General features: G+C 36.6%; 2 protein-coding genes across 3 annotated transcripts; one reads left to right on the top strand and one right to left on the bottom strand.

Moving 5' to 3' along the window:
- Positions 1–190: 190 nt before the first annotated feature.
- On the top strand, positions 191–550 carry SMIM33 (small integral membrane protein 33). Its single transcript, XM_031949305.1, has one exon. It carries the CDS (start codon positions 191–193, stop codon positions 548–550), a length of 360 nt encoding a protein of 119 aa, XP_031805165.1.
- A 428-nt stretch (positions 551–978) lies between these two features.
- On the bottom strand, positions 979–23,623 carry STING1 (stimulator of interferon response cGAMP interactor 1). Of its 2 annotated transcripts, none has more exons than XM_023504985.2 (7): positions 23,567–23,623; positions 9,035–9,334; positions 7,757–7,940; positions 7,331–7,439; positions 5,904–6,142; positions 5,026–5,212; positions 979–3,534 (listed from the first exon to the last, which is right to left on the bottom strand). In XM_023504985.2, exons 2-7 carry the CDS (start codon positions 9,259–9,261, stop codon positions 3,335–3,337), a joined length of 1,146 nt encoding a protein of 381 aa, XP_023360753.1. In that variant the 5' UTR covers positions 9,262–9,334; positions 23,567–23,623; the 3' UTR covers positions 979–3,334. The 2 variants fall into 2 exon arrangements, with proteins under 2 accessions (XP_023360753.1, XP_003756672.1); XM_003756624.4 differs by having other exon boundaries at positions 9,035–9,606; positions 23,567–23,622.
- Positions 23,624–27,996: the final 4,373 nt, after the last annotated feature.

Below are 27,996 nucleotides of genomic sequence, written 5' to 3' on the forward strand. Positions count from 1 at the left end.
TTATGTGACTTTCACTCTTTGTAATGTCTTCATTTTGTTCTTTTTCCTCCATTCTTGGTCAAGGTCTTGACTTTGATCAGAGTCTTTGCTTTTTCTTCTCCTTGCATTATCTCCTTTTTCTGCCCCATTCTGTCCATTTCTGACTTCTTCCCCATTGGCAGGTTGTCTTCTTGCCTCTTCCTTTACGGTGATGAACAGCTCTGTTGAACAATATTCCCCAAATTGTTTTGGCACTCTGGGAGGACATCAGAATGGGCCAAAAGGAGATGGGCTGCCCCTGCTTGCTGTCATCGTAGCCCTTTTTGTCTTATTGGCTATCTGCATCATCATGGTTGTCCACTTTGGTCCGGAGCTACGAAAGGTCCAATTTACTCTCCCTCGGGAGCCCCCAACCCCAAAACAAGAAGGTGGTATTCATCTCATTCATTGGAAGGCACTGGGCTCCCAACTCGCAAATGGACCCCAAGAGAACTACATGGAAGCTCAGCCTTGGCCTGCTGCTACCAGCCTCTGCACCCATTCCAGCATCATGGAGCTTACTTATCTATGAGGAGCAAATCTGGAGATTTCCCCTTACCACCAAAGAAAGAGAAAAAAGTTGGACAAAAATTTAATAGGAAAGGGAATAAGAGGTCTAAGCTTCAAGGACAAGGGAGAATGGACAAGAGGGATTTCTTGCCTGAACTGATGATCTTAGGAGTCTCTTTCCTGGGACTAGAAAAATAAATGCAGAGTTGGGGGTCTCCCTGGAAATATGCCACAGTTGATGTACTTCTAACACTTCCCCTCCCTATTCCTCTTTCCATTCCTCTCCCCCATCCAGTGATCCTCAGGCCTCTGAATTGTCTTCCTTTATTTACTTTTCTCATCTACTTTCTCCCCACTTTCCCTCCTCTTCTAACTTCCTTTGCCCATACATTAGAGTAATGTATGACTGGAAAAATGACCCCCTCTAGGACCCTTTTTCATTTTCCAAGGTCCACTTAAGTCCTACCTTTCCCAGACCTATTAGAGTTGACATTGGCAGCTTGTTTTTAACATTGAACCATGAATGAAAGGAAAATATCCATTTCCCTTTCTCCTCCATCCTCTTAGAACCAATACTTCCTATTCAACTCTACTTTTATAAAGGTCATCAAAACAAATCTCCTAGATATTGCTAAACACTTAAAAATCCCTCCACACCAAGAGGCCCCAGAGTTATGTATAAGAAGCCAGGATTGACCACTACCCTTCCCTTTTCAGCAAAGGGGAAAAAAGATTAGAAGAGTTTGATTATTGTCCCTCTGTGTCTTGTTATGTACAACACACACAAACACACAAGACCTTTGCCAGGAGTCCAGCAGGCCAGCCTTTGACCCTCTCCCTCAGAGCATACAGATCCATTATAAAAGTTCCCCAGAAAAGGAAAAAGAAAAGCCCTGTTATAGGTGTGAATGGGGAGGGGTCCCTTGCTGGAAGAAGTAGAGGAAGCTCTGAACCTAGGAGAGGACAGCAGATGAACTGGATAAGATGCTAAAGGGGCAAAAGGAAAAGACAAGGAGACATTATTTTTGAAAGGTCTCTTCCTTCTATTCCCTCCAAGTTCTCTCCTAAAGCCCATTCTGTGGAGTTGTCGATAAACACTGAGCAGCCACTCTGTGCTAAGTGCTGGGAAATGTATCCCTGTCCTCAAGATGCTTACAGATTAGAACAGTGGGAGAGAAGGTCTCATGGAGGTCCTGAGAACTGAGCCATTACAAAAGGAAGAGTAGTGTGAACAAAGACACTTAGGCAGAATTAATCCTAGTGTTCAAAGAGGGCCCAGTAAGTAGTAGTGTTATAGAAAAATTAGATTTGCAAGGGCATACAGTGGGGGTGGGAAGGTTGATAAATGAGCCAATCCACTGCCAACTAGAATAAAGGAGATGATGGGATGCTTCATATGTCCCCCACAATGGCATAGTGGAGAGATCACTAGACTGAGAAACAACTGGCCTGTGTCTAGATATAGATAGGATACTTGTTAATTGTATGACCCTAGTAAGGGGCTCAAAGTTGGTTGTCAAATATTAGTCCGAAATGCAGTGCGTTGATTCACTATTCACATATCTTCCTAAAGACATCAAAAATGAACACTCTCAATTTTAAAAATATTGTGTTGTAATTGTTGTGCCTAATTTATTTTCTTTAGAAGTATTAAGATTTTTCTGATGATGAAAATAGAAAAGTAGGCCTGATGTCATAGACATTTATTTTTTTATATTTCTCACTGTGAAAACGAAGAAATGTGCTCCAAAATGTTTTAAACATTTTTTCCACATGAAAACTTAACAAAAGAGGAGAAGAATAAGATAATCAACTAAAATCAGAAATGAAAGATTTTACAATAATAAAATGCCCTTGTTTTTCTGTAGTAACAAAATGACCAAGTTCAATGACTTGATTTAATAAAATCTCAGAAAAAAGTTGAAATAAAATTTCAAAAGCTACTGCAATGAGTATTTTTAAACATAAAATGTCCTAATCTAATGTATTCTTCTCTCTTTTGCTATTGTTGCATATTACACTGGGTATGATAGTATTCCAACATTCCAGAATATACTGAGTTCACAAATTGATATAATCGTATTGTCATATTTACTAATACTGTAAAATACATGTTTTCCCCAGAAAGAAAAAATTCAAATAAAAACAAAGTACTGCTAATATATATATATATATATGAAATTTACTAGAGGTCAGCTGCATGACCCTCCTGAAAAGAAAGAAGAGGACTGTTTGGCTCTCTGTGGTACATTACCTTGCATCTCGTAACTACTTGGTCTCTGAGTACCTGTCACTGAGTACGTATCACTGAGTACCTATCCTTATTTAAGACAGCAACAGAAAAGAGAGAGGGATGTTTGCCTGGCAAACTCTCTAGTATAAGGCTTCTTAATATATGGATTTGATTTTGAAAATATTTTAAAACTATATTTGGGTATAATTGGTATAAACCTGTATGTTTTATTTTATGCATTTTAAGAAGGGAGTTCATAGGCTTACCACACTGCCAAAGGGGTACAGAATACAGAAAAGGTAAAGAAGCCCAGGTGTAGCAGTTCCAGGTCCCAGAATTAAGGATGGGGAGGATGAACAAAAGTCTAGCAGGGATATTTTTGTTCCAAATTGTTCTCAGTAAAAGGTCAGAGGGGTCAGCAGCATTCCCAGGGATCCAGTGGTTGAAAGTGCCTGCCTAGAGCCGGTGGACTGACAAGAGGACCAGGATCAGGGTCTCTTGGGTTTGGGGGCAGAAGGTCCTTTTGATTCCTGGCCTTACTCCAAGTTATAAGTTGGGGGAGAAGGTAGTTGCTTAGAAACCATCAGTACGGAGGGAGAGTGGTTGCTCCATTCCACTGATGAGAAGTTGAGGCTCCTGGGACAAGGTGGAGGATGTGGTCACAGTCATAGCCCTTTTAGGCCCTATAGCAAACTCTTCTTGCCGTTCCTGACGCAGGTGACGAAGAATCTCTTTAGACAAGGAGAAGTTGCTTACAGCTTTATCCTCAGGTTCTAGAGAGAGAAATCAAACATTAGATCAATAAACATTTGTTAAATGGAGTCAATAAACATTTGTTAATTGACTACATGTGCTAAGTGCATGGGAACATTTATGCATACATGCAAGTGCACATGAATGCAGACATGAACAATTAAATGTGCCCAACTAAAGCAGTGCATTTCATTCAAAGGGAAAAGGAAAAAGGTACTCAAAATGCATGTTAAATTGAATTCCAATTCCTTTAGGGGTTCCCCTTTTTATAATCCCTATTGTACATATTACATATGGACTCTGTGGACTAGTCTATTCATTCAAGACATATTGAACTCAAATTAACAGTTCTTTAATTCATTTTTTGTTTCTAAAAATAGGCTTTGATTATTTTGAGGAAAGAAATATATTTCTGTGTATCTCCAATATCGTTGAATAGACTTACAGGAGATAAATAAATGATTGCTCACAGATTAAAAAAAATTAAATGTGCACATACCATTGACTCTTAGGACACAAGAAAGATGCCTATTCTTATATCCTGGTGGCTAGAAAATCTACCCACCTCTAAAAGTATCCAATAAATATGGAGCAAGGGTCCCCTAGAGCCACAGAAAAGCATATTAATTGAATAGTGATGCTGTGAGGGACTTTAAAAATCAAGTCCAACTTTGTAATGTTCTAAATGGGGAAATTGAGCCCTGGATCTGGATGGTGAATCAATACTAGAAGAACCAGAGCCTTCTGCGATCTAGGAAACACTTCCCAATTTTCTAAGACTATATTGTTCAGTTCCAGGTTGAGATTCCTTGGAGGGTAATATTCCTGGGTTTTGAGGAAACCTGCCCTGTGGCCCTTTCTTCCAAGATGAGGCAGGATATTGATGGAAGGAAAGAAAAAAGGGAAAAGAAAAGATCCTGAATTTGTGGTGAGGACACCTGGTTTAGAATCCCAGTTCTGAGGACTAACTGTATGACCATAAATGAGTCATTTAAATTCTCCCAGCCTCAATTTCCTCATCAGTAAAATGGGAAGGAAGGAAGGAACCAAACATTTATTAAGCATCAACTATGTGTCAGTCACTGTGCTGAGTGCTTCACAAATATTGTCTCATTTGATCTTCATAATAACCTTGGGAGATAGGTACTATTATCCCCTTTTACAGATCAGCAGACTGAAGCAAAAAGAAGTGACTTGCCCTTAGGTCATATAATTAAGTGTCTGAAGTCAGATTTGAATTCAGGCCTTCCTAACTTCAGACCCAGTGCTGCTTCACTAAGGCTACTAATTCATTTTTAGAGCACTTCACAGAACTTCGTCTCAACAATCCAGTGTGAGAAGTGGTGCAAGTATTGTCATCCCTTTAATTTTTCCTATTTTAGAGGTGAAATTCAGGTTTAAAACTTGCCCATGATTACACAGCTAATATCATAGCCTTATGCTTCTTTATTAAGGCTCAACTATTTCTTGTTTCTCCTTACAAGTTCTCCCTAGCCTGAGGACAACCTTACCTTGGTACACAACCAGGCGGCAGCAGTCTCGAGCCTCTGGGGCATCCTCAAGGATGTCTTCCAGGGTCCGGCAGAAAAGTTTGGCTTGCTCCAGGCGGTCCTCCCGGCTAAAGCCAGCCCGAGCATCCTGGGACATGGCAAATAGGGTCTGCAATGGGGTGGCAAACTCCAGGACACAGACTTCTGCCTGGTAAGGGTAGAAAGAAAGATAGGATGGTCTCCCTTTATGTGGCAATGGCAGCTACAGCTTTTGTCCCCAGTGTTCTTGGGCACTATGGCCCATCTCCACCGCCATGGATGTCTCCATCTGGACCCCATGCCTACACCCACCTTAGCTGGCAAACACAGGCTTCTAGGGCCATGACGGTCTTTATTAGTTTATTTCTGCTCTGCCAGGAAGCCAGACTGGGGTACTGACTGTGAACTCTTTGCTCCTGACTTTTTAGCTGGCTCTTGGCTTTCTATATGTGTTGTTTTTACTCATTCCCTCCTGTGAGAGGTCTTTTCAGAGGGGACTGACACAGTTGAGATTCTTAGCCAGACTGGGTAAATATTGTGGTTCAACAGAGACCAGAGTCCCCGTGGGGTGGGGAGCGTGAAGGAACTATTCTATACTCTGAAGCCTATTGTGCTTCTGATGTTCATTCTTCAAGTATTGGAGCTGAGTTTTGGGAAAAACCTGATGGGGAAATGAGCAACTCAAGATTACATAAGGAATTGTGGACAGAGCTGAGTCCAGGAACATAGAATCCTAAGAGTCTTTCCATGAGAACAGAAGGTCATATTTCCATATTTCATCCCTGTCCCCATTTTTCTCCATCCTATAATTTCTCTACTCTATTCCTCTCTTTGCTCATGAGGCATTAATTATTACTCACCGGCTGCCCATCTTCCGAGATTTTATAGATGCTGTTGGTATAGATCCTGCCTTTAATACCTGCCCGGTCAAGTTTGTGCTGAGGTAGTTCTTGAAGGAATTGAATATTAGGATCAGCCTGACTCAGGTTGTCAGGGACCGAGCAATCCAGAGGGATGAGGATGTGGAGCCGATGGCCCTCAGGACTCCTCAAGACGTCCTTGTTGAACTGATTATAAATTTGGATTCGAGTCTGGAGCCCTGGTAGACCAACAGCAAAGTCATTCCAACAAGGAGACAACCACAGAGAAAAAAAAGGAAGAAAGATGAAGGGAAGGTCATCTCTATTTTCCTGATGCCCATCACCCCCCCAGAAAGTTAGTGGGCTGTCATAGGATCATGGATCTTGAGGGTCACCTAGTCTAATTGTCTCACCTTAGAGAAGAGGGGCCAAGAGGGATAAAGTGACCTGACCAACCTCATCAAAGCAGTAAATAGAAGAGTTAGGATTTGATTGCAGATACTCTGAGATTTTTGACAACTGACTTCTTTAGTGGGCCACCTAGCTGCAGGTGTGTGTATATACATGTATATGGGATGGTGGAAGACTTCATCCTGCCATGATAGCAAGATATTTTTGCCTTACATGATTCTTTTAAAAATAATTTAAATTTTTTATATGACTTGTATAGAAAGCGATGTAACTTCACTCATTCACACATGAAACTAGTTCAAACCTGAAAGTACTCTCAAGCTCAGTCTCTCCTAAGACTTCTCACCAAAAAAGCAGAAAAATAAAATCCACTCTTTCCCCAATCTTGAAAAAAAAAAAAGAAGTCAAGGAGAGAATAGTGGCCCTCCAGGGATTATTCTTCTCTCTTTCTGTTCTTACTTCTTTCCCCCTCCCATATTCTTACACCAGAATATCCATAGGACAGTGAGAAGCAGGCCCAGCTCTTCAGAAGTGATGACTAAGGTCCAGCTACAGCCTTGTAATGGAGGTTCATTTGTCCCTGCATTTCACTCCCCCTTAGTGGTTTTGATGGATGGTTATTCAACATCTGAGACTCCCTCCAGTCCTCTCTAGGATTTGATGAGAAGGCAACAGGGAACAGTGGGACTTAGCCTAGGAATTGGGAGACAACCCCTCCTACTTCCCTCCTTACTCCTTGCCTCCCTTCTGGGTTAGAAACTTGTATCCATCACTATGCTCACTTGGCTCTTGGACAATTCACTTTACCACTATAGACTATAGACCACTATAAAATGGGGATAATTATACCTGCCATGTCTGCCTCCCAAGGGTTTTATGAGTAATAAATAAGTAATAAATACGTGAAAGCACTTTGGAAAGCATGAAACACTTTAGACAGGTAAAGAGCTCTTGTTATTGTCTGAAAGGTCTTTGAGATGGAGGTCGGAAAAGATGAAATGGGGAGGGCTGCTCACCAGGCAGGATCAGCTTCAAGTACCCGATATAATATGACCAGGCCAGTCCATGGGCCACATTGAGATGTCTCTTTTCACAGACTTCAGAGATCTCAGCTGACGTCAAGTTCTGCAGGAAAAAATAGACCCCGTCATGAGTGTTGGGGAGAAGAGTCCATCTCAGGAGAGTTACCCACCCCTGACCAGAGCTCATTCATCTTCTGGTTCTCAGCTACCATCAGGTGGCACCCCCAGCTGCTTCATATTGAGTAACTGAAGCCTCAAAAATAAATTCTCATTTAAAAAATACACAGTTTCATCAATAGCCATTCCTAGGCTCTCCTGGATAGGAGCAGACACAGTAACACTGATTCCCTCCCTCCTGACTTAATACCAAATGCCCTTCTACCTCCCCTTCTCCAAATCCACCTGCTCCATATTTTGTACCTGGAGTCCTAGGATGAAGCTCAGGGCGTGAGAAAGGCCCAACAAGGCAAAAGTCCAGGTGAGTGATGGGTTTGGCTTATTAGAGAGAGTAACATAGAAATATCCCGAGAGCAGCAACAGAGAGATCCGCTGGAATGGGTAGTGGATACAGGCTTGTATTGCCTGCCAATAACTACCTTGGTGCCTGGAGGGACACACAAAGAAAAGAGAAATGAAGATGGTACATACCCAGGGCTTGACCTGCACTCATGGCCTCGGCTAGGACTCATAGATTCGACCTGACTAGCCCTGAATCTCGGCTCTTACTCCACTGCAATGATGTAGCACAGGCTAAGACCTCTGAGAAGCTGTTCCTGCTTCTTACTACCCTATGAATGGAAATTTTGCTGATGCAGGAATATGGGGATAAAGAGAAGTAAGAAGGGGAAGAGAGAATAATAAGCCCTGGGGGGCCTGCTATTTTTTCCTTGACTTCTCCCTTTTTTTTTCAAGGTTCAGGAAAGAGTGGATTTTATTTTTCTGGTTTTTGGTGGGAAGGGGTCTCAGGAAAGACTGAACTTAGATAAAAGTAAGAATTTTTAGCCTTGGACTAGTTCCATGTGTGAATGAGTACAGTTATATCTCTCTCCAGAGGAGAGTCATGTAAAGTAAAAGAGAAGGATGCTGTCTCCCAGTAAAGTAGGCATTATGTTCCACCCCACATATAGAACAGAAGTAAAAGACTATGAGGGAAGAGGAGGAAAAATGAAAGGGAGATGCTTAGGTGAAAGGTAGAAGTAGTAGATAAGAGGCAAGTATGGAAGATATTAATAACAATAAATAGCATTATATAGCATTTAATTTTTGCAATAACCATGGGAGTAGGTGCTATTCATATCTTCATTTTACAGATAAGGAAGTTAAGGTTGATAGAGGTTGACTTGTCTAGGTCTCACAGCGGGTAGTATCTAAGGCAGGATTTGAACTTGTGTCTTCCTGACTCTAAATTGTTCCATTGTGTCTGATTCTTTGTAACCCCATTTGGAATTTTCTTAGTGGCTTGCCATTTCCTTTTCTAGCTCATTTGACAGATGAGGAGACTGAGAAAAACAGGATTAAGTGACTTACTCAGGGTCATATATCTAGTTAGTGTCTGAGGTCAAATTTTAACTCAGGAAACCGAATCTCCCTGATGTGAGGCTTGGCATTCTCTATCCATTGTGCCACTTAGATAATTCTTTTATCAGACATATTTCTTGGGTCCCAGGACCCGTGTTCTATCCCCTCTATCCAGCTCACCTGGATTGAATGTGATAGAGTTCCTCGGCCAGGCAGTAAGCCCCCTTCAGCAGCAGCCCCACTTGTACTGTGGTGAAGTAGAACAGCAGCCACTGGAGAGTGAAGGCAGCAGATTCCCCAAGTATATACACAGCGGCCATACAGAGGCTCAGCAGGACACAGGCTGCTTTCTGAGCTCCCCAGCCCCGGGGCTGGGGAATGGAAGGATGGAGATGGGACCGTGGCATCTGTAGACTCAAGAGACTCCCTGAGGCAGTTAACTGCTCCCACCCTGGTAACACTCTATGAAAAAGTCCCTGCCTTGGGGAAAAGGAATAGACAGGAATGAGAGCTCATCTTCACCCACGTCTCCTTCTTCAGGGGACTTTCCCCATTCCGTCATAGTGCCTTCCTTTGGATGTCCCCTTCCCACGGGTTACTGAAGGCAGAAATGCTCTTTCAGACCTCCTCTTCAGCTTGAATCACAGGTACTGTTCCACCTTAACGAGGGGTGCTTCCCAGTGCTCAGTACAGAGATGGAAGCTGACCAAGAGGAAATCTGAGAAAGGCCATTGACAGATATACATACATATCTGAAAATACATAGGTAGATATATACACATGTGTTAATGACACTCTCCTCTTCAACTCCTTAATTAACCAAGTAAATAATCTACCCCTTACTCTTTCCCTAACATCCCTGCCCAACCTCGCCCACATTCCTTCCCCTGCCAGGAAGCAGAGCCATGAAAACTGTGTACATTGTACTTCAGGAGGGGAAAGAGAGTTTAGTTTCACAGAGATCTATAGGCTGAGGATCAGAGTCTGGGGACATGGGATTGTTGGGAGGGTCCATGTCCACTCACTTTCCTGTGTCTGTGGCCCTGAGACTTCTGAACTTCCTAAACTACTTCCTCTATCCTACAGCTCTCCTCAAAATCCTGACAAAGAAGTCTCAGAAACTTCCTCACAGTGTAAGGAATTAGTCATAATTAAAAGCAGTGTTCCTGGCAAAGAACTGGTAATAAACTTGTGCCAAGATAGCAGAGTGAGGAAAGAACCTTCTGAAGACCCCCCAAATTCTCCTCTAAACAACTAGAAAATTGCCTCAGAATTGATTTAGAAACAAAGAAATTGCTTACCAGCATAGAAGGAAAAATTTGTCTTACTAGAATGGGAAAAGAGTGAGGTACAAGGGTAGTAGCAGCTCCAGCTTCCCAGTGTGGGGCCTGTGGCAAGACTCCAAACCTGGAGCGATCACCACTAAGGTCCTGCCCTTCTCCAAATCAGCAGCCCTAGAGGTAAATGAGCAGTCTGTGCAACTCAGCAAGACCCCATCCTAGCAATCCTACCTCCAGCACAAACCAGCCAGTCTTGACTCTATTGCTGACCAGCAATGAAACCTTGCTCTGAGGCTGACCAACAGAGAGACCCCAACCCTGGGGACTACCAGCAGAGAAATCCAGTTTCTGTAGCAACCCTGCAGCAGCAAACCAACAAGATCCCTCCTTCAGGTTCAGCCATTAGAAAGACTCTGCTATCTTTAACAACCCAGTAGAAAAGCCCTGCCCCTGGAGCAGGCCACCTGCTAAACTCCACAGGCAGGAGAGATCATTGGAGAAACTCTGCCCTCCATCACAAGCCAAAAAGAAAACCTGCCCTCCAGAGAAAGCAAGCAGCTAAGTCCTGAAGCCCAGTGAAAGCCAACAGTAAAAACTAGAGCCCTAGCACAAAAATCTTTGGACAGTACAGAACCAGAATCTCACCTCACCAAATCAAAAAAAAATTTTTTTAAGTCAGCAAAAACCAAAAAAATAACTTGACTATAGAAAGTTGCTATGGTAATAGGGAAGATCGAGGCATAAACTAAGAAGAAAACAATAGTGTCTAATGCTTATATATAAAACCTCAAAGAAAAATGTAATTTGATTTCAGGCCCTAAAAGAATTCCTGGAAGAACTTTAAGAGGATTTTAAAAAGCAAATTAGAGAAGTAGAAGAAAAAATGGAAAAATACAAAAGATATGAGGAAAAGACAATAGTGTGGGAAAAGATTATAAAAATTTACCAAGAAAAATAACTCCCCTCAAAATATCATTGATCAAATGGAAAAGGAAGTGCAAAAGTTCACTGAAAAAAAAATTCCTTAAAAAATCAGAATTGAAGAAGTGGAAACTAATGATATCAAGATATAACAAAACAAAATCAAAAACTTAAAAAATAGAAGAAAATGTGAAATTTTCCATTAGAAAAACTAAAAAACAGAACCAGGAGAGATAATATAAGAATTTTTAGATTACTTAAAAGCCACAATAAAAAAAAGCTTAGACAAGATCTTTCAAGAAATTGTCAAAGAAAAGTACCTTGGTATATTAGAACCAGAGGGTAAAATAGGAATTGAAAGAATCCACTGATCACCATTTGCAAGAGATCCTAAAATGAAAATTTCCAATTTGATAGTTAAATTTCAGAGCTCACAGATCAAGGAGAAACTGTTGCAAACAGTCAAAAAGAAACAATTCAAATATCATGGAACTACAGTCAGGATTACACAGGATTTACACCTTCCACATTAAAGAACTGGAGGGCTTGGAATATGATATATAAAAGGCAAAGGAGTTAGAATTACAACAAAAAATCACCTATCCAGCAAAATTGAATATAATCTTTTAGAAAGGGAAATAGATATTTAATGAAATAGAAGACTTTCAAGCATTTCTGATTAAAGGATCAGAACTACATAAAAAATGTGACTTCCAAATGTAAGGCTATAGGGAAACATAAAAAGGTAAAAAAACAAATAAGAAAGAGAAAACATAAGAAATTCAATAAGGATCAACTGTTTATATTTTTGTATGGCAAGATAATAGTTGTAGCTCTTAACAACTTTATTACTATAAGAGTAATTGAAAGGAATATATGTAGATAGAGGGTGTAAATACAAGGTGACTTTGATGGGATGATACCCTCCCAAAAAATAAAAGAGTGAGAGAAAATGGCACTGCAAGAAGAAGGAGGGGGTGAGGATTAAATGGGGATGAATTATCCCTCATAAAAGAGGCATGAAAAAAGCTATTATGATTCAAGGAAAGATAGGGGCTGGGTTGCAGGCAAAGCTTAATCTGTATTTTCATCAAAAGTGGTTCAAAGAGGTAATAACATAGACACTCAGGTGTATAAGAAATCTATTTTACCCTATAAAGAAGTAAAAATGAATGAGGATAATAGAAGGGGAAAAGGGGACTGATATAAGGGATAGTATAATGGGTAAGATGGTTATTATAAATAAAACATTTGTGAAGAGGGAAAAGAAAAGGGATAAACAAGTGAAAAATACCATGGAAGGAAATACAGTTATAACTATCCATGTGAAGAGGATGAACTCAACCATAAAACAGAAGCAGATAGATTAAAAATCAGAACCCTATGATATAATAATGTGTTCTTTACAAGAAATATTATTTAAAGCAGAAAGATACACAGAGGGTAAAGGTAAGGGGCTGGAGTAGAATCTATTATGCTTCAGCTGAAGCAAACAAAGCAAGGGTAATAATCATGGTCATACACAAAGAAAATGCAAAAATAGATCTAATTAAATGAGATAAACAAGGAAACTATCATAGACAACAAAGTCATATCAATAATGAACAAATATGCACCAAATGATATAACATCTAAATTTTTGAAGAGAAGTTAAATGACTTACAGGAAGAAATAAATAGTAAAACTATACTAGTGGAGGATCTCAATTTTCTTCTCTCAGAACTAGATAAATCTAACCAAAAAATAAACAAGAAAGAAGTTAAGGAGGTAAATATAAATTCTGAAAAAGTTAGATATAATAAATCTCAGGAAAACACTGAATGGGAATATACCTTTTTCTCAGCAATATATGACACCAACACAAAAACAAACCATGTATTAGGACAGAAAAATCTCATAACCAAATGCAGAAAAGCAGAAATAGTAAATGCATCCTTTCCAGATCATAATGCAATAAAAATTTCTTTTTTTATTTCTTATTAAATTATTATAAATTAATAAAATTATGTTTTTATTTTTATATCTTATTTATATATTTATACATATTTATATATTTTATTTATATTTATAATTTATTTATACATTTATAATATAATATATAATTTATATATAATATAATTATAATAATAAACAGACACATTTATATATCTATAGTTATAAATTTATAATTATAAAATAATATAATATAAATATATTTATTTATAAAAATAAATTAATAAAAAACTTGAAAATAAATAAATGGAATAATAAGTTAAATTAAAATAAATAAAATAAAATATTCTTATTAAAAATAAATTTTAGGAAAAGAAATTGAATGTTATCAATGAACTTCCTAAGAAAAAATCCCCAGGATCAGATGGATTCACAAGTGAATTCTACCAAATATTTAAAGAATAATCAATCCTATAGTATATAAATTATTTGGAAAAATAGTTGAAGAAGGAGTCCTACCAAATTCCTTTTATGATACAAATATAGTGTTGACACCAAAACCAGGAAGAGTGAAAATAAAATTATGGATTGATTTCCCTAATGAATGTTGATGCAAAAATTTTAAATAAAGCTTTAGCAAAGAAAATATGGCAACACATTACAAGGATTATACACTGTGATGAAATGGAATTTATACCAGCAATGCAGAAATGACTCAATGTTAGGAAAATTATTGGCATAATTGACCAAACTAATAACAAAACCAACAGAAATCATATGATTTACTTAATAGATGCAGAAAAAATCTTTGACAAAATACAGTACCCATTTCTAGAGAGCATAAGAATAAATGCTGCTTACCTTAAAATGGAAAATAATATTTATCTAAAACCATCAGAAAGCAATATCTGTGATGGGGATAAGCCAGAATCTTCCTCATACAATCAGGGGTAAAGTAAAAATGCCTATTATGACTTCTACTATTTAATATTGTTTAAAAATGTTAGCTATAGCAATAAGAGAAGGAAAAGAATTAAATTAATTAGAATGAGAATTAGAAAAAAGTTAAACTAAAGGAATTAGAATTGGCATTGAGGAAACAAAACTATCATTCTTTGCAATGCTATACTGATGTTAAATTTATACTTAAAAATCCTAAAGAATCAACTAAAAATCTATTTTAAAACTTTAGCAAAGTTGCAGGATACAAAATAAACTTTGCTAAAGTCCAGCAAATTCCATGTAAAATACTTGGGAATCTACTAGCCAAGACAAACCCAGAAACTATATGAACACAACATTTTTCACACCAATAAAGTCAGATCTAAACAACTGGAAAAATATTAATTGCCCATGGGCAGGCCAAGCCAATATAATAAAAAATGACAATTATACCTAAGTTAATCTATGCATTCAGTTCCATGCATATCTATCAAAAATTATTTTATAGAGCTAGAAAGAATAATAACAAAATTCTATAAAAACAAAAGCTCAAGAATATCAAGGGAATCAATAAAAAAATGCATAAGAAGATGATCTAGCCATACCAGATCTCAAACTGTATTATAAAATAGTAATTATCTTTTTTTTTTTTATTTAATAGCCTTTTATTTGCAGGATATATGCATGGGTAACTTTACAGCATTAACAATTGCCAAACCTCTTGTTCCAATTTATCACCTCTTACCACCACCACTCACTAATGGAGATACATAAGTTAAATTATAAAATAAAATTAAATACACAATATTCTTATTAAAATTAATTTTAGCGAAAAAGAATATCTGAAATATTTCAATGAACTTCTGAAGAAAAAATCCCAGGATGGGCTAGATGGATTAGATTGAATTCTACAAATATTTTAAAGAATACATCCCAGATTCTATTGGTATATATTATTATTTGCATAAAATGATTTGGTGAAGGTCTCTCAAGATTCCTTTCATAGAACTGTCAAATATAGTATTGACTAAAACCGTGAGAGTAAAATAAAATTCTGGTCTGCATTTCCTCAATAGAATTTGTGCAAAATCAGCTTTTAAATAACGCTTGGTCATTACAAGAAATAATATTCCAAATTTTCATTACAAGATTATTACCTGTGAATGAAATGGAATTTATACCACAGTTTCAGATTAGCACTCAATAGGTGCAAAATTATTGGCATAATTGTCCAAACTAATAACAAAACCAACTAGAAATCATATGATTGGTAATAATCGAAAAAACTTTGGACAAAGGATACAGTACCCATTTCTAGAGCATAAGAATCAAATGCTACTTCCTAAAATGGAAATATGATTATCTAAACCATCAAAAGCACAATTCCGTTTGCATCCCGGGATAAGCAGCATATCTTTTCCTTCACCATCCAATCAGGGTAAAGTAAAATGCCTATCTATAGACTTCTATCTATTTCATTGATTAAAATGCTTGAGCTATCATCAAGAAAGAAAAGTTAATTAAATTAATCTAGAATTGAGTAATCTTGACATTTAAAGTTGAAACTAAAGGATTTTAAATGTAGAGTAATCAAACTATCATTTTTGGAAATACTGAGGCTTTACAGACTTATACTTAAAAATTTTCCCTAATATGATTCCATTCTAAAATCTTTTGAATACTTTGTAAGTTAGGATACAAAATAAACTTTCATTTAATAGTCAGAAATTTTCTATTGTAAATATTGGGAATCTACTAGTCAAGACATTCAGAAACTATAAGACACATTTCTTCCACAGCTAGAGTAAATCAGATCCATAAGTTCAACTGGAATATAATAATTTCATTTTTATGCCCATAGGTCAGAACCCAATTAATACATACTAATTATACTAAGTTGAAATCCTAGTTGCATATTAGTTTCCAATTTCAGCATATCTTATCAAAAGTAATTTTATCAGAGCTAGAATTGGTTAATCAATAACAAATTCTATAAAACAAGCTCAAGAATTATCCTAGGAATCCAATAATAAATTCCACTAAGATAGACTAATCTATCCTACCAGATCTCAAACTAGTTTATAAAATAGTAATTTCTTTTTTTTTTATTTAATAGCCTTTTATTTCAGGATATATCATAGGTAACTTTACAGCATTAACAATTGCCAAACCTCTTGTTCCAATTTATCACCTCTTACCCCCCACCTCCCTAGAATGGCAGGATGACCAGTAGATGTTAAATATATTAAAATATAAATTAGATACACAATAAGTATACATGATCAAAACGTTATTTTGCTGTACAAAAAGAATCAGACTCTGAAATTATTGTACAATTAGCTTGTGAAGGAAATCAAAATGCAGGTGGGCATAAATATAGGGATTAGGGAATTCAATGTAATGTTTTAGTCATTCCCAGAGTTCTTTTTCTGGGTAAGCTAGTTCAGTTCATTACTGCTCCATTAGAAATGATTTGGTTGATCTCGTTGCTGAGGATGGCCTGATCCATCAGAACTGGTCATCATCTAGTATTGTTTTGAGTATATAATGATCTCCTGGTCCTGCTCATTTCACTCAGCATCAGTTGTGTAAGTCTCTCAGGCCTTTCTGAAATCATCCTGTTGGTCATTTCTTACAGAACAGTAATATTCCATAATTTCATATACCACAATTTATTCAGCCATTCTCCAACTGATGGACATCCATTCAGTTTCCAGTTTCTAGCCACTACAAAAAGGGCTGCCACAAACATTCGTGCACATACAGGTCCCTTTCCCTTCTTTAGTATCTCTTTGGGATATAATCCCAGTAGTAACACTGCTGGATCAAAGGGTATGCACAGTTTGATAACTTTTTGAGCATAGTTCCAAACTACTCTCAAAATGGTTGGATTCGTTCACAACTCCACCAACAATGCATCAATGTCCCAGTTTTCCGCATCCCTCCAACAATCATCATTATTTTTCCTGTCACTAGCCAATCTGACGGTGTGTAGTAGGTATCTTAGAGTTGTCTTAATTTGCATTTCTCTGATTAATAATGACTTGGAGCATCTTTTCATATGACTAGAAATAGTTTCAATTTCTTCATCTGAGAATTGTCTGTTCATATCCTTTGACCATTTTTCAATTGGAGAATGGCTTGATTTTTTATAAATTAGAGTTAATTCTCTATATATTTTGGAAATGAGGCCTTTATCAGAACCTTTGACTGTAAAATATTTTCCCAGTTTATTGCTTCCCTTCTAATCTTGTCTGCATTAGTTTTGTTTGTAAAAACTTTTCAGTTTGGTATAATCGAAATTTTCTATTTTGTGATAGTAATGATCTCTAGTTCTGCTTTGGTCATAAAGACCTTCCCTTCCACAGGTCTGAGAGGTAAACTATCCTGTGTTTCTCTAATTTATTAGTAATTTCATTCTTTATGCCTAGGTCATGAACCCATTTTAACCTCATCTTGGTGTACGGTGTTAAGTGTGGATCAATGCCTAGTTTCTGCCATATTAGTTTCCAATTTTCCCAGCAATTTTTATCAAAGACTAGATTGCTATATTTGTTGAATGTTTTATCCCTTCAACCTAACCCATTCCACTGATCAACTAATCTATTCCTTAGCCAATACCAAATAGTTTTTTTTTTGTTTTTTTTTTTTTTTATTTAATAGCCTTTTATTTACAGGATATATACATGGGTAACTTTACAGCATTAACAATTGCCAAACCTCTTGTTCCAATTTATCACCTCTTACCCACCCCCCACCCCCTCCCCTAGATGGCAGGATGACCAGTAGATGTTAAATATATTAAAATATAAATTAGATACACAATAAGTATACATGACCAAAACGTTATTTTTGCTGTACAAAAAGAATCAGACTCTGAAATATTGTACAATTAGCTTGTGAAGGAAATCAAAAATGCAGGTGGGCATAAATATAGGGATTGGGAATTCAATGTAATAGTTTTTAGTCATCTCCCAGAGTTCTTTTTCTGGGTATAGCTAGTTCAGTTCATTACTGCTCCATTAGAAATGATTTGGTTGATCTCGTTGCTGAGGATGGCCTGATCCATCAGAACTGGTCATCATCTAGTATTGTTGTTGAAGTATATAATGATCTCCTGGTCCTGCTCATTTCACTCAGCATCAGTTCGTGTAAGTCTCTCCAGGCCTTTCTGAAATCATCCTGTTGGTCATTTCTTACAGAACAGTAATATTCCATAATTTTCATATACCACAATTTATTCAGCCATTCTCCAACTGATGGACATCCATTCAGTTTCCAGTTTCTAGCCACTACAAAAAGGGCTGCCACAAACATTCGTGCACATACAGGTCCCTTTCCCTTCTTTATAATCTCTTTGGGATATAATCCCAGTAGTAACACTGCTGGATCAAAGGGTATGCACAGTTTGATAACTTTTTGAGCATAGTTCCAAACTACTCTCCAAAATGGTTGGATTCGTTCACAACTCCACCAACAATGCATCAATGTCCCAGTTTTCCCGCATCCCCTCCAACAATCATCATTATTTTTTCCTGTCATCTTAGCCAATCTGACAGGTGTGTAGTGGTATCTTAGAGTTGTCTTAATTTGCATTTCTCTGATTAATAATGACTTGGAGCATCTTTTCATATGACTAGAAATAGTTTCAATTTCTTCATCTGAGAATTGTCTGTTCATATCCTTTGACCATTTTTCAATTGGAGAATGGCTTGATTTTTTATAAATTAGAGTTAATTCTCTATATATTTTGGAAATGAGGCCTTTATCAGAACCTTTGACTGTAAAAATATTTTCCCAGTTTATTGCTTCCCTTCTAATCTTGTCTGCATTAGTTTTGTTTGTACAAAAACTTTTCAGTTTGGTATAATCGAAATTTTCTATTTTGTGATCAGTAATGATCTCTAGTTCTGCTTTGGTCATAAAGACCTTCCCCTTCCACAGGTCTGAGAGGTAAACTATCCTATGTTCCTCTAATTTATTAATAATTTCATTCTTTATGCCTAGGTCATGAACCCATTTTGACCTTATCTTGGTGTACGGCGTTAAGTATGGATCAATGCCTAGTTTCTGCCATATTAGTTTCCAATTTTCCCAGCAATTTTTATCAAACAGTAAGTTCTTATCCCAAAAGCTGGGATCTTTGGGTTTGTCAAAGACTAGGTTGCTATATTTGTTGACTGTTTTATCCCTTGAACCTAATCTATTCCACTGATCAACTAATCTATTCCTTAGCCAATACCAAATAGTTTTGGTAACTGCTGCTCTATAATATAATTTTAGATCTGGTACAGCTAAGCCACCATCATTTGATTTTTTTTTCATTAATTCCCTTGAAATTCTTGACCTTTTGTTTTTCCATATGAACTTTGTTGTTATTTTTTCTAGGTCATTAAAATAGTTTTTTGGGAGTCTGATTGGTATAGCGCTAAATAAATAGATTAGTTTAGGTAATATTGTCATCTTTATTATATTTGCTCGCCCTATCCAAGAGCATTTAATATTTTTCCAATTGGTTAGATCAGACTTAATTTGTGTGAAAAGTGGTCTGTAATTTTGCTCATAAAGTTTCTGATTTTCCCTTGGCAGATAGATTCCTAAATATTTTATATTATCAGTAGTTACTTTAAATGGAATTTCTCTTTGTAACTCTGACTGTTGGATTTTGTTAGTGATATATAAGAATGCTGATGACTTATGTGGGTTTATTTTATAACCAGCAACTTTGCTAAAGTTGTGGATTATTTCTAATAACTTTTTAGCAGAATCTCTGGGGTTCTCTAAGTATACCATCATGTCATCGGCAAAGAGTGATAATTTGGCTTCCTCATTGCCTATTCTTATTCCTTTAATCTCTTTCTCAGCTCTTATTGCTATAGCTAGCGTTTCTAATACAATATTAAATAGTAACGGTGATAGTGGGCAACCTTGTTTCACTCCAGATCTTATTGGGAATGGTTGCAGTTTGTCTCCATTACATATGATGCTTACTGATGGTTTTAAATAGATGCTGCTGATTATTTTAAGGAAAAGTCCATTTATTCCTATACTCTCAAGTGTTTTTAATAGGAATGGATGTTGGATTTTATCAAATGCTTTTTCTGCATCTATTGAGATGATCATATGGTTTTTGTTAATTTGGTTATTAACATGGCCAATTATATTGATAGTTTTCCTAATATTGAACCAGCCCTGCATTCCTGGTATAAATCCTACTTGATCATAGTGTATTATCTTGGAGATGATTTTCTGTAGTCTTTTTGCTAATATCTTATTTAAGATTTTAGCATCAATATTCATTAGGGAGATTGGTCTATAATTTTCTTTCTCTGTTTTCAGCTTACCTGGTTTAGGTATCAGTACCATGTCTGTGTCATAGAAGGAATTTGGTAGGACTCCTTCATTCCCTATTTTATCAAATAATTTATATAGCATTGGGGCCAATTGTTCTTTAAATGTTTGGTAAAATTCACATGTAAATCCATCTGGTCCTGGGGATTTCAAAATGGTAATTATCAAAACATTTTGGTGCTAGCTAAGAAATAGAGTTATAGAACCAGTGGAATAGATAAGGTACAAATTATGTAATAATAAGTGACCATGGTAATCTAGTATATGATAAACCCAAAGATCTAAACTCTTGGAATAAAAACTCATTATTTGACAAAAACTGCTGAGAAGACTGGAAAACAGTATGACATAAATTAGGCATAGACCAACATTTCATACCATTTATGAAGATAAGATCAAAATAGGTACATAATTTACATATAAAGGGTAATACTATAAGCAAATTAAGAAATGGAAGAGGCAGCTAGGTGGTACAGTAGAGAGAGCACCTGTTCTGTAGTCAAGAGGACCTGAGTTCAAATGTGGCCTCAGACACTTGACACTTGCTAGCTGTGTGATATTGGACAAGTCACTTAACCCTGATTGTGGGTGAGATAGAGAATAAGGAATAGTTTATCTATTAGATTTACAGATAAGGGAAGAATTTAGAATATAGAGAGAGCATTAAAAATGTAAAATAGATAATTTTCATTATATAAAATTAAAGAGTTTTTGCACAAATAAAACCAATGCAACCAAATTATTAAAAGAAAATTAAAAGAAAAGCAGAAATTGGGGAGGGGAGGAATTTTGTAATAAGATCTTTGATAAAGGCCTCATTTCTCAAATATATAGAGAACTGAGTCAAACTTATAAAAATACAAGTCATTCCCCAATTGATAAATGATCAAAGAATTATGAACAGGTAGTTTTCAGACAAATGAATCATATGAAAAAATGCTCTGAATCACTATTGATCAGAAAAGTGCATATTAAAACAATTCTGAGGTTCACTTAACATCCACCAGAGTGGCTAATATGAACAAAAAGAAGTCTATTGAATGCTGGACAGGATGTAGGAAACCTGGGATACTAATGCTCTGTTGGTAAAGTTGTGAACTGATCCAACCATTCTGGAGAGCAATTTGGAACTATGTCCAAAAGACTATAAAACTGTGCATACCCTTTGATCCAGCAATATCACTGCAGCAATACCAATACAAAGGCATCCAAAAAAAGTGGGGGAAATCTATTTGTACAAAAATAATTATAGCAGCTTTTTGTGATGGCTTAGACTAGGAAACAGAAGGAATGCCACCAATTTGGGAATGGCTAAACAAGCTGCAGCATATGATTGTAATAGATTATTGTACTGTAAGAAATGACAAATAAGGATGTTTTCAGAAAAGTCTGGACTTACATAGTGATACGATACATAGTGAAGTGAACAGAACTAAAAGGATGTTCTATGCAGTAATAATAATATTGTTTGATGAAGAATTGTAAATGACTCTCAGCAAAACAATGATCTAAGACAACCCCAAAGGACTAATGATGAAGCATACTATCCATCTCCAGAGAAAAAACTGATAGTGACTAAATACAGACTGAAGCTTGCTATATCCTTTTTCTTCTATTCAATCTTCTTATAAAAACGATCGGTATGAGATCTAAGGGAGTTAGGAGAAAAGAGGAATAGAATTTGAAACTCAAAACTTTAAAGAAGAATGTTAAATTATTTTAAAAAAATAAAATAAAATCCTAAGGAAGAGGGAAGAAAGTAAACCTGTTAACCCACCCACCCATACATACCAGATGGTATAGCTAGCATTTCAAGCATTTTTTTTTCCTAGACCTGGGATCACTGGCACAGAGATCCAGGATTTCTATCTCAAGGAGAGAACCCCAGCAGGATTTTATCAATACTAGCCTTGATTCTTCTAAGATGAAACTATTCTTCCCTTCTTTGAATTTTCCTATAATAATATAATATCAGATCTCCCCAGGGTAGATCTGGTGACCTTTTCTCAATTTTGATTTTCCTTGACTTTTCTGCAGTTCTAGAAACTTGCTGAGTATCTATCCTACATACTCTTGTCTCTCTTGGGAGGAAACAAACATTTATTATATATCAGGCACTATGTCAAACACTTTACAAATATTATCTTGTTTGATTCTCACAACAACCTTGGGAAGTAGGGGCTATTATTGGCCCATTTTACAGTTGAGGAAATGGAGACAATTAGGGGTTAAGTGACTTACCTAGGATTACCAATTGGAAGTGTCTTAGGTTAGGTATGAATTTGGGTTTTCCTGAATTTGGGATCAATAGTGTAACCACTGCATCACCTAGCTACCCTTTTGGGTTCCTCAACATTGCATTTTCTTGTTTCTTTATCTTCCTTTTCTCTACCCGTTTTCTTGAACTTGGTGATCTCATTGGCTCCCTTATGATCAATTATTACCCTTATGCAGATGACCCTCAAATCTATATTTTCAGCTTTAATCTCTCTCCTGAATTCCATTCCCACACTTTCTTTTTGGTTATATGTGTACATTTTTTTCATATTTCCTTATGAATCATGTTAGGAGAAAAAAAAATCAGAACAAAAGGGAAAAACCATAAGAGAAAAAAAAAGAAAAATAATCATTAAAAAAAAACCACATAGCATGTGTTGATTTACATTCAGTCCCACACTTTCAAATAAGTACTCCCGGATATCTTCTGGATGTCCCATCACCCTCTAGAAGTCAACATTTTCAAAACAGAACCCCTTATTCCTTGCAAACTTTTCATTCCTCCAAGTCTTACATTTCTAAAAAGAACACTCCCATCTCAGTCACCAAGTTTGTAATCTAGAGACAATTTTATCTTTTATTTCTCCTTCAATCTCCATATTTAGTTTCCAAATCATCTCAATTTTACTTCCAAAACAATAATGGTTACTATCATAACAATTGATATTTATCTATCACTTTAAAACTGACAAAGGACTTTACATACATTATCTCATTTGATCCACAATTTCTAAGACATCTGTGCCCTCACTTCCACTCACACAGCTCCCACCCTGATTCAGGCCCTCATCATTTCTAGCCTGGCCTATTGAAACAGCTTCCTAATTAGTCTTTCCCCCTTCCAACCTCTCTAAGTAATTTATCCTCCATACAGCAACCAAAATATATTCCTAAAGGACAAATCTGACCATATCATTCCCCTGCTCAAAATTCTTTGGTGGCTCTTAGGATAAATAAAAAACACTCAATGTGGGTACCAAGGGCCCTCTAAAGTTTTTCCCCAACCTACCTTTCCAGCACTACTCCATGTTATTCTCTTTCACATGATCTTCTAGACAAACTTTCTTAAATAAAGGACAAAAAAGGAACTGAAAATGGAAGCGTTAATACCCCACCCATGACTGGCTCAGCCTACAGCTCTTGCATAGCACAACAGGAATCTAGCTCTAAGGTTATTGTCACTGAGATAATAGATTCCCAAGTCAGTCTACTAGAATCATAGACTCACCAGGGATTTCATAGATCTTTTGTCCAAATCATTTATGTTATACCCAGGAGGAGAGGGTGGTCAACAGTGTCACAAACTACAAAGAGGTCAGAAAAGATGAGGACTGAGAAAAAATCATCAAAATGGGCAATTGAAAAATGATTGTTACCTTAGAAAAAACAGTTTTAATGAGTAATGAGGGCAGAGGCCAAAACAAAAAGATTTGAGAAATGAAATGAAAGGAAGTGGAAGTATTCAGTGCAATCAGCTCTAAAATTGCTCTGAAATTTGACTGAAAAAGGGGAGAAGAAATACAGGATGATAGCTTGAGGGGATGGTAAGGAAAAAGGGAGAAGAAATACAGTATTATAGCTTGAGGGGATGGTAAGATCTGGTAAAGGGTTGGGTTTTTTTTGTTTGTTCATTTTTTTTTTTTTTTTTGAGTTTGGAGAATATTTAGATTTAGATTCAGGTGAGGAAACTGAGGTCTGAAAAAGTTATATCTTTGCTCAAAGTCACACAGAAAAACCCATCACTTTCTAATTATGCCATATTACTAGCTCTTCCCTAAATTCAAAATCCCATCTCTGGCCTCCATATATTCTTAAAATCTGTCCCCTAATACTAGGTTGAATTTCCTCATTAATTCCACCTCTCAAAATTTTTATCTTCATTTTTAAGCTCAAGTAGAGAAAAGTTTTTCCACATTATGATCCCAATTTTATTTATCTTCATGCACTTTGGTCACATCAGACTTCCAAACTATTGTTATGACTGTTCTTCACATATGATACCCCATCAACCATCTAGTCTTCCATTCCAGACAACCATACCAGTCTTCTATGCCTGGAATAATTCTCCTTACCTCCACCTCTTAGAATCCTTAGTTTCTTTCAAGAGTTCAGCTCAAAAGCCATCTTCTGCAAGAAGTCTTTTTAAAATCTTGTTCAGTAATTGTTAGTTTTTTTCCTGACTAAAATTACTTTCTATGAATTCTATGTGTATATATACACACACACATACACAAACACACACACATATATCTATAAATGCTATTAGATGTACATGCTTCCTCTCCCTATAGAATGTAAGCTCTTTAAGGACAAAGATGATTATATTTATAAGAGATAGTATCCATATTTATATTTCGTAAGAGATTTTCTTCATTTACTTTTTTTTTTACTTCTTTTTTGTATATGTCCAATTGAGTTTTTAATTGTTTTGTTCTATGGAATTTTTTTCATTTCACAAAAATTTTTTAATGAGTTATTTCCTTTTCCCAATTCACAAATCCTACTTTCCTGGGAGTTCTTTATCTTTTTCAATTCACAAATTCTGTTTCCCTAGGAGTTCTTTACCTTTTCCATGTCACATTTCAGGGAATTGTTTTCTTTTTCAAATCTTTCTTTTAATGAGTTATATACCTTTTCCATGCTCTTTTTCAGAGCTTCCCTTTCTTTTCCCCACTTTTCTTCTAGCTCTCTTTTAAGATCTTTTATAATTTCTTCTAGGAGAGCCTTGTGTGATGGGGACTAGGTTATATCCCCTTTGGGGTTTTGGCTGGAGACTGTCTGCTATTAGTCTCCTCAGGGTGGGAAATCTATTCTCTTTCAGTATAGAAGCTATCTATAGTTAGAGCTCACTTCGCTTTTTTACTATTTTTTTTTTTAAACCCTTGGGGTTTGCCTTTAGGGCAAGGAGGTTCCCAGCTTCCTCTACAGACCAGGGATGGATGGACAGACTGTCCAGTGAACAGGCTGTGAAGAGTGGCCACCATGTGATCATTCTGAGTCACTCCCGGTGCTGGGTGGGTGTGGCCAGGTCCTGTGAAACTCTGACTTTTTTGGAGTACACTCTACCTTCGGCGTTTGTGAAACTTTTCTACTGATCTATTGCTTTGCAACCAAAGCAGAGCATCCAACCTGTGGTAGAGTTTTCCTTGCAAATTCTCCACCCTAGGAGACTGCCCCTTGCCCCCAGTCCTCTCAGCATGGGCTAGCTTCCATGTTCTGCCTCCCTGCCTGCACTGGTCTCCTCCCACCTGATCAACACAGATCTTTTCTGGCGATCTTCCAAATTATCTTCTGCTGGTAATTTGTTGTACTCCCAATATTCGTGGATTCTACCAGTCAAGGATTATTTCAGAAGCTGGATTTTGTAATCAGTAGTGAAGGCAGAAGGGAGCTCAGAATGAAGTGTGTGTCCTCTCTCCCATCTTGGCTCCCTCCCCAACATAATTGGTTCTTAATAAATGTTCTAACAACCATCTATTCATGTCGTTGTTTTCCCAGGGCCTAACAGTGTCAGTACCTAGTAGATGCTTATTAATGTTTGCTTAAAAATGTTTGTCTTTATATCCCCAGCACCTAATACAGTACCATACTCATTGTTGGCAATTTGAAATGTTTGTTAAATCACATTTATTCTATCATACTCTACCACGTATTATGCCTCATTGTGTATATAAACAATCCCCCATAGTAGATTTTAAGCTTCCTGGTGGCAGACTGTCATTCTTTATGTTTGTGTCCCTATTACCTGTTTGTTATATTACACCATGAAAAGGCTACTTTATTCTTTTAATGACTATTTCCCCCTCTGTTTCTAGAATATTGGGGCAGTTTTCCTTGATGATCTCTTGAAGAATGCTATCCAAGCTCTTTTGTTTTTTTCCCATCATGGCTTTCAAGTAAACCAATAATTTTTAAATTGTTTCTTCTGGATCTATTTTCCAGATTGGCTATTTTTCCAGTGAGGTATTTTACTTTTTCTTCCATTTTTTTCATTCTTTTTAGTTTGTTTGATTGATTCTTGATGTTTCATAGAGTCATTAGGTTCTTTTTGCCCCTGTCCTAGTTTTTAGTGCATGATTTTCTTCAGTTAGCTTTTGTACCTGCTTTTCTATTTGGTTAATTTTACTTTTGAAGATGTTTTCTTCAGTGGATTTTTTCTTTTTTTTGCATTTGACCAATTGTATTTTTTTAAGGAATTGCTTTCCTTTTCCAACCTGTTGACTCCCTCTTGCATGTTTCATTTCTTTTCTCATTTTATCTTCTAACTCTCTTATTTGCCCTTTAAAGTCTTTTATGAGTACTTCTAAGAAGCCACTTTGGGCTTGAGACCAATTCATATCACTGTTTGAGATTTCCTCTGTGGATAAAAAATCCACATCTGAGTTGGTGTTTTGGTCTTCCCTGTCACCATAGTAGCTTTCTTTTCTTTTTGTATTTCCTTTTTAGTAACCTTTAATGTTAAACTCTGCTCTTATCCTAAAAGGGGCATTGTCCCAAGCTTCCTGTGCAGCTCTTAGCTTTACTTTGAGCACAGAGGTCCCTTGTATTTGCAGGAGGTAGCTTTATCTGCTCTTTCCAAAAAAACAGCCTGATTTCCCAGAATTTGCCTTTGAACTGGCACTTGGGGACTGATCTATTGGCTTGCTCCATTACTAAGCCAGAACTGAGGGTCTCAGTTGCTGATCTACTGTGATTAAGTTGGTCTCACCAGCTTTCCCAGACTATTTTTGAGTTGGGCTAAACATCCTTTTCACTCCAGTGAGACTGACATTTCTTGAAATTTTTGGAATCTATCTTAAGCTGGAGAGAGGTTTCATTCTATCAGTCTGTTCAGAGGCTTGGTTTCATGTGGTTTTTGAAGGAAATTAAGAGATTAAGAGTTTGAAGCAGCTTTCTGGCTTCACTCCACTCGAAAGAGCTACATTATAAAGATTAAAATTGGCCAAGTATTTTGGGCAGCATTGTTTTGTACCTTTGACCAAAGAAGCAGAGCCCTTGGGGTAAAATGACACCAGAAATTTAAAATATAGTTTCCTTCCTTCTCTCTTTCCTTTCTTTTCCTCTTATTTTTCTGAATTTAACATCAAGTAAAACAACCATTTTCTTATATATGGTGGAATAGAAAAGAGGACATGATTGTTTACAATATGCTTTACCTTTTAAGTATATTATGAACTTAACATGTAATTTTAAAAAATCTCCATATTGGTTATGTTGTGAAAGGATAATTGGGAAACACCATGAGAAAGAAAAATCAAAAAAAAATTCAAGGGAAAGCGAAAATAATATGTTTTGAGCTGTTAACAAGTAACTTTCAAAGCTATCCTGCTTGTCTGTATTTCCTTCTAGTAATCTTTCTAGAAAATGATTTTTCTAAATTTAAATTTGAAGATAAGCAAAAGGAAATTAGGCTCCTGTGGGACTGTGACCTATTTATTA

Source organism: Sarcophilus harrisii, chromosome 2, assembly GCF_902635505.1.
Source record: "Sarcophilus harrisii chromosome 2, mSarHar1.11, whole genome shotgun sequence".
NCBI lineage: Eukaryota > Metazoa > Chordata > Mammalia > Dasyuromorphia > Dasyuridae > Sarcophilus > Sarcophilus harrisii.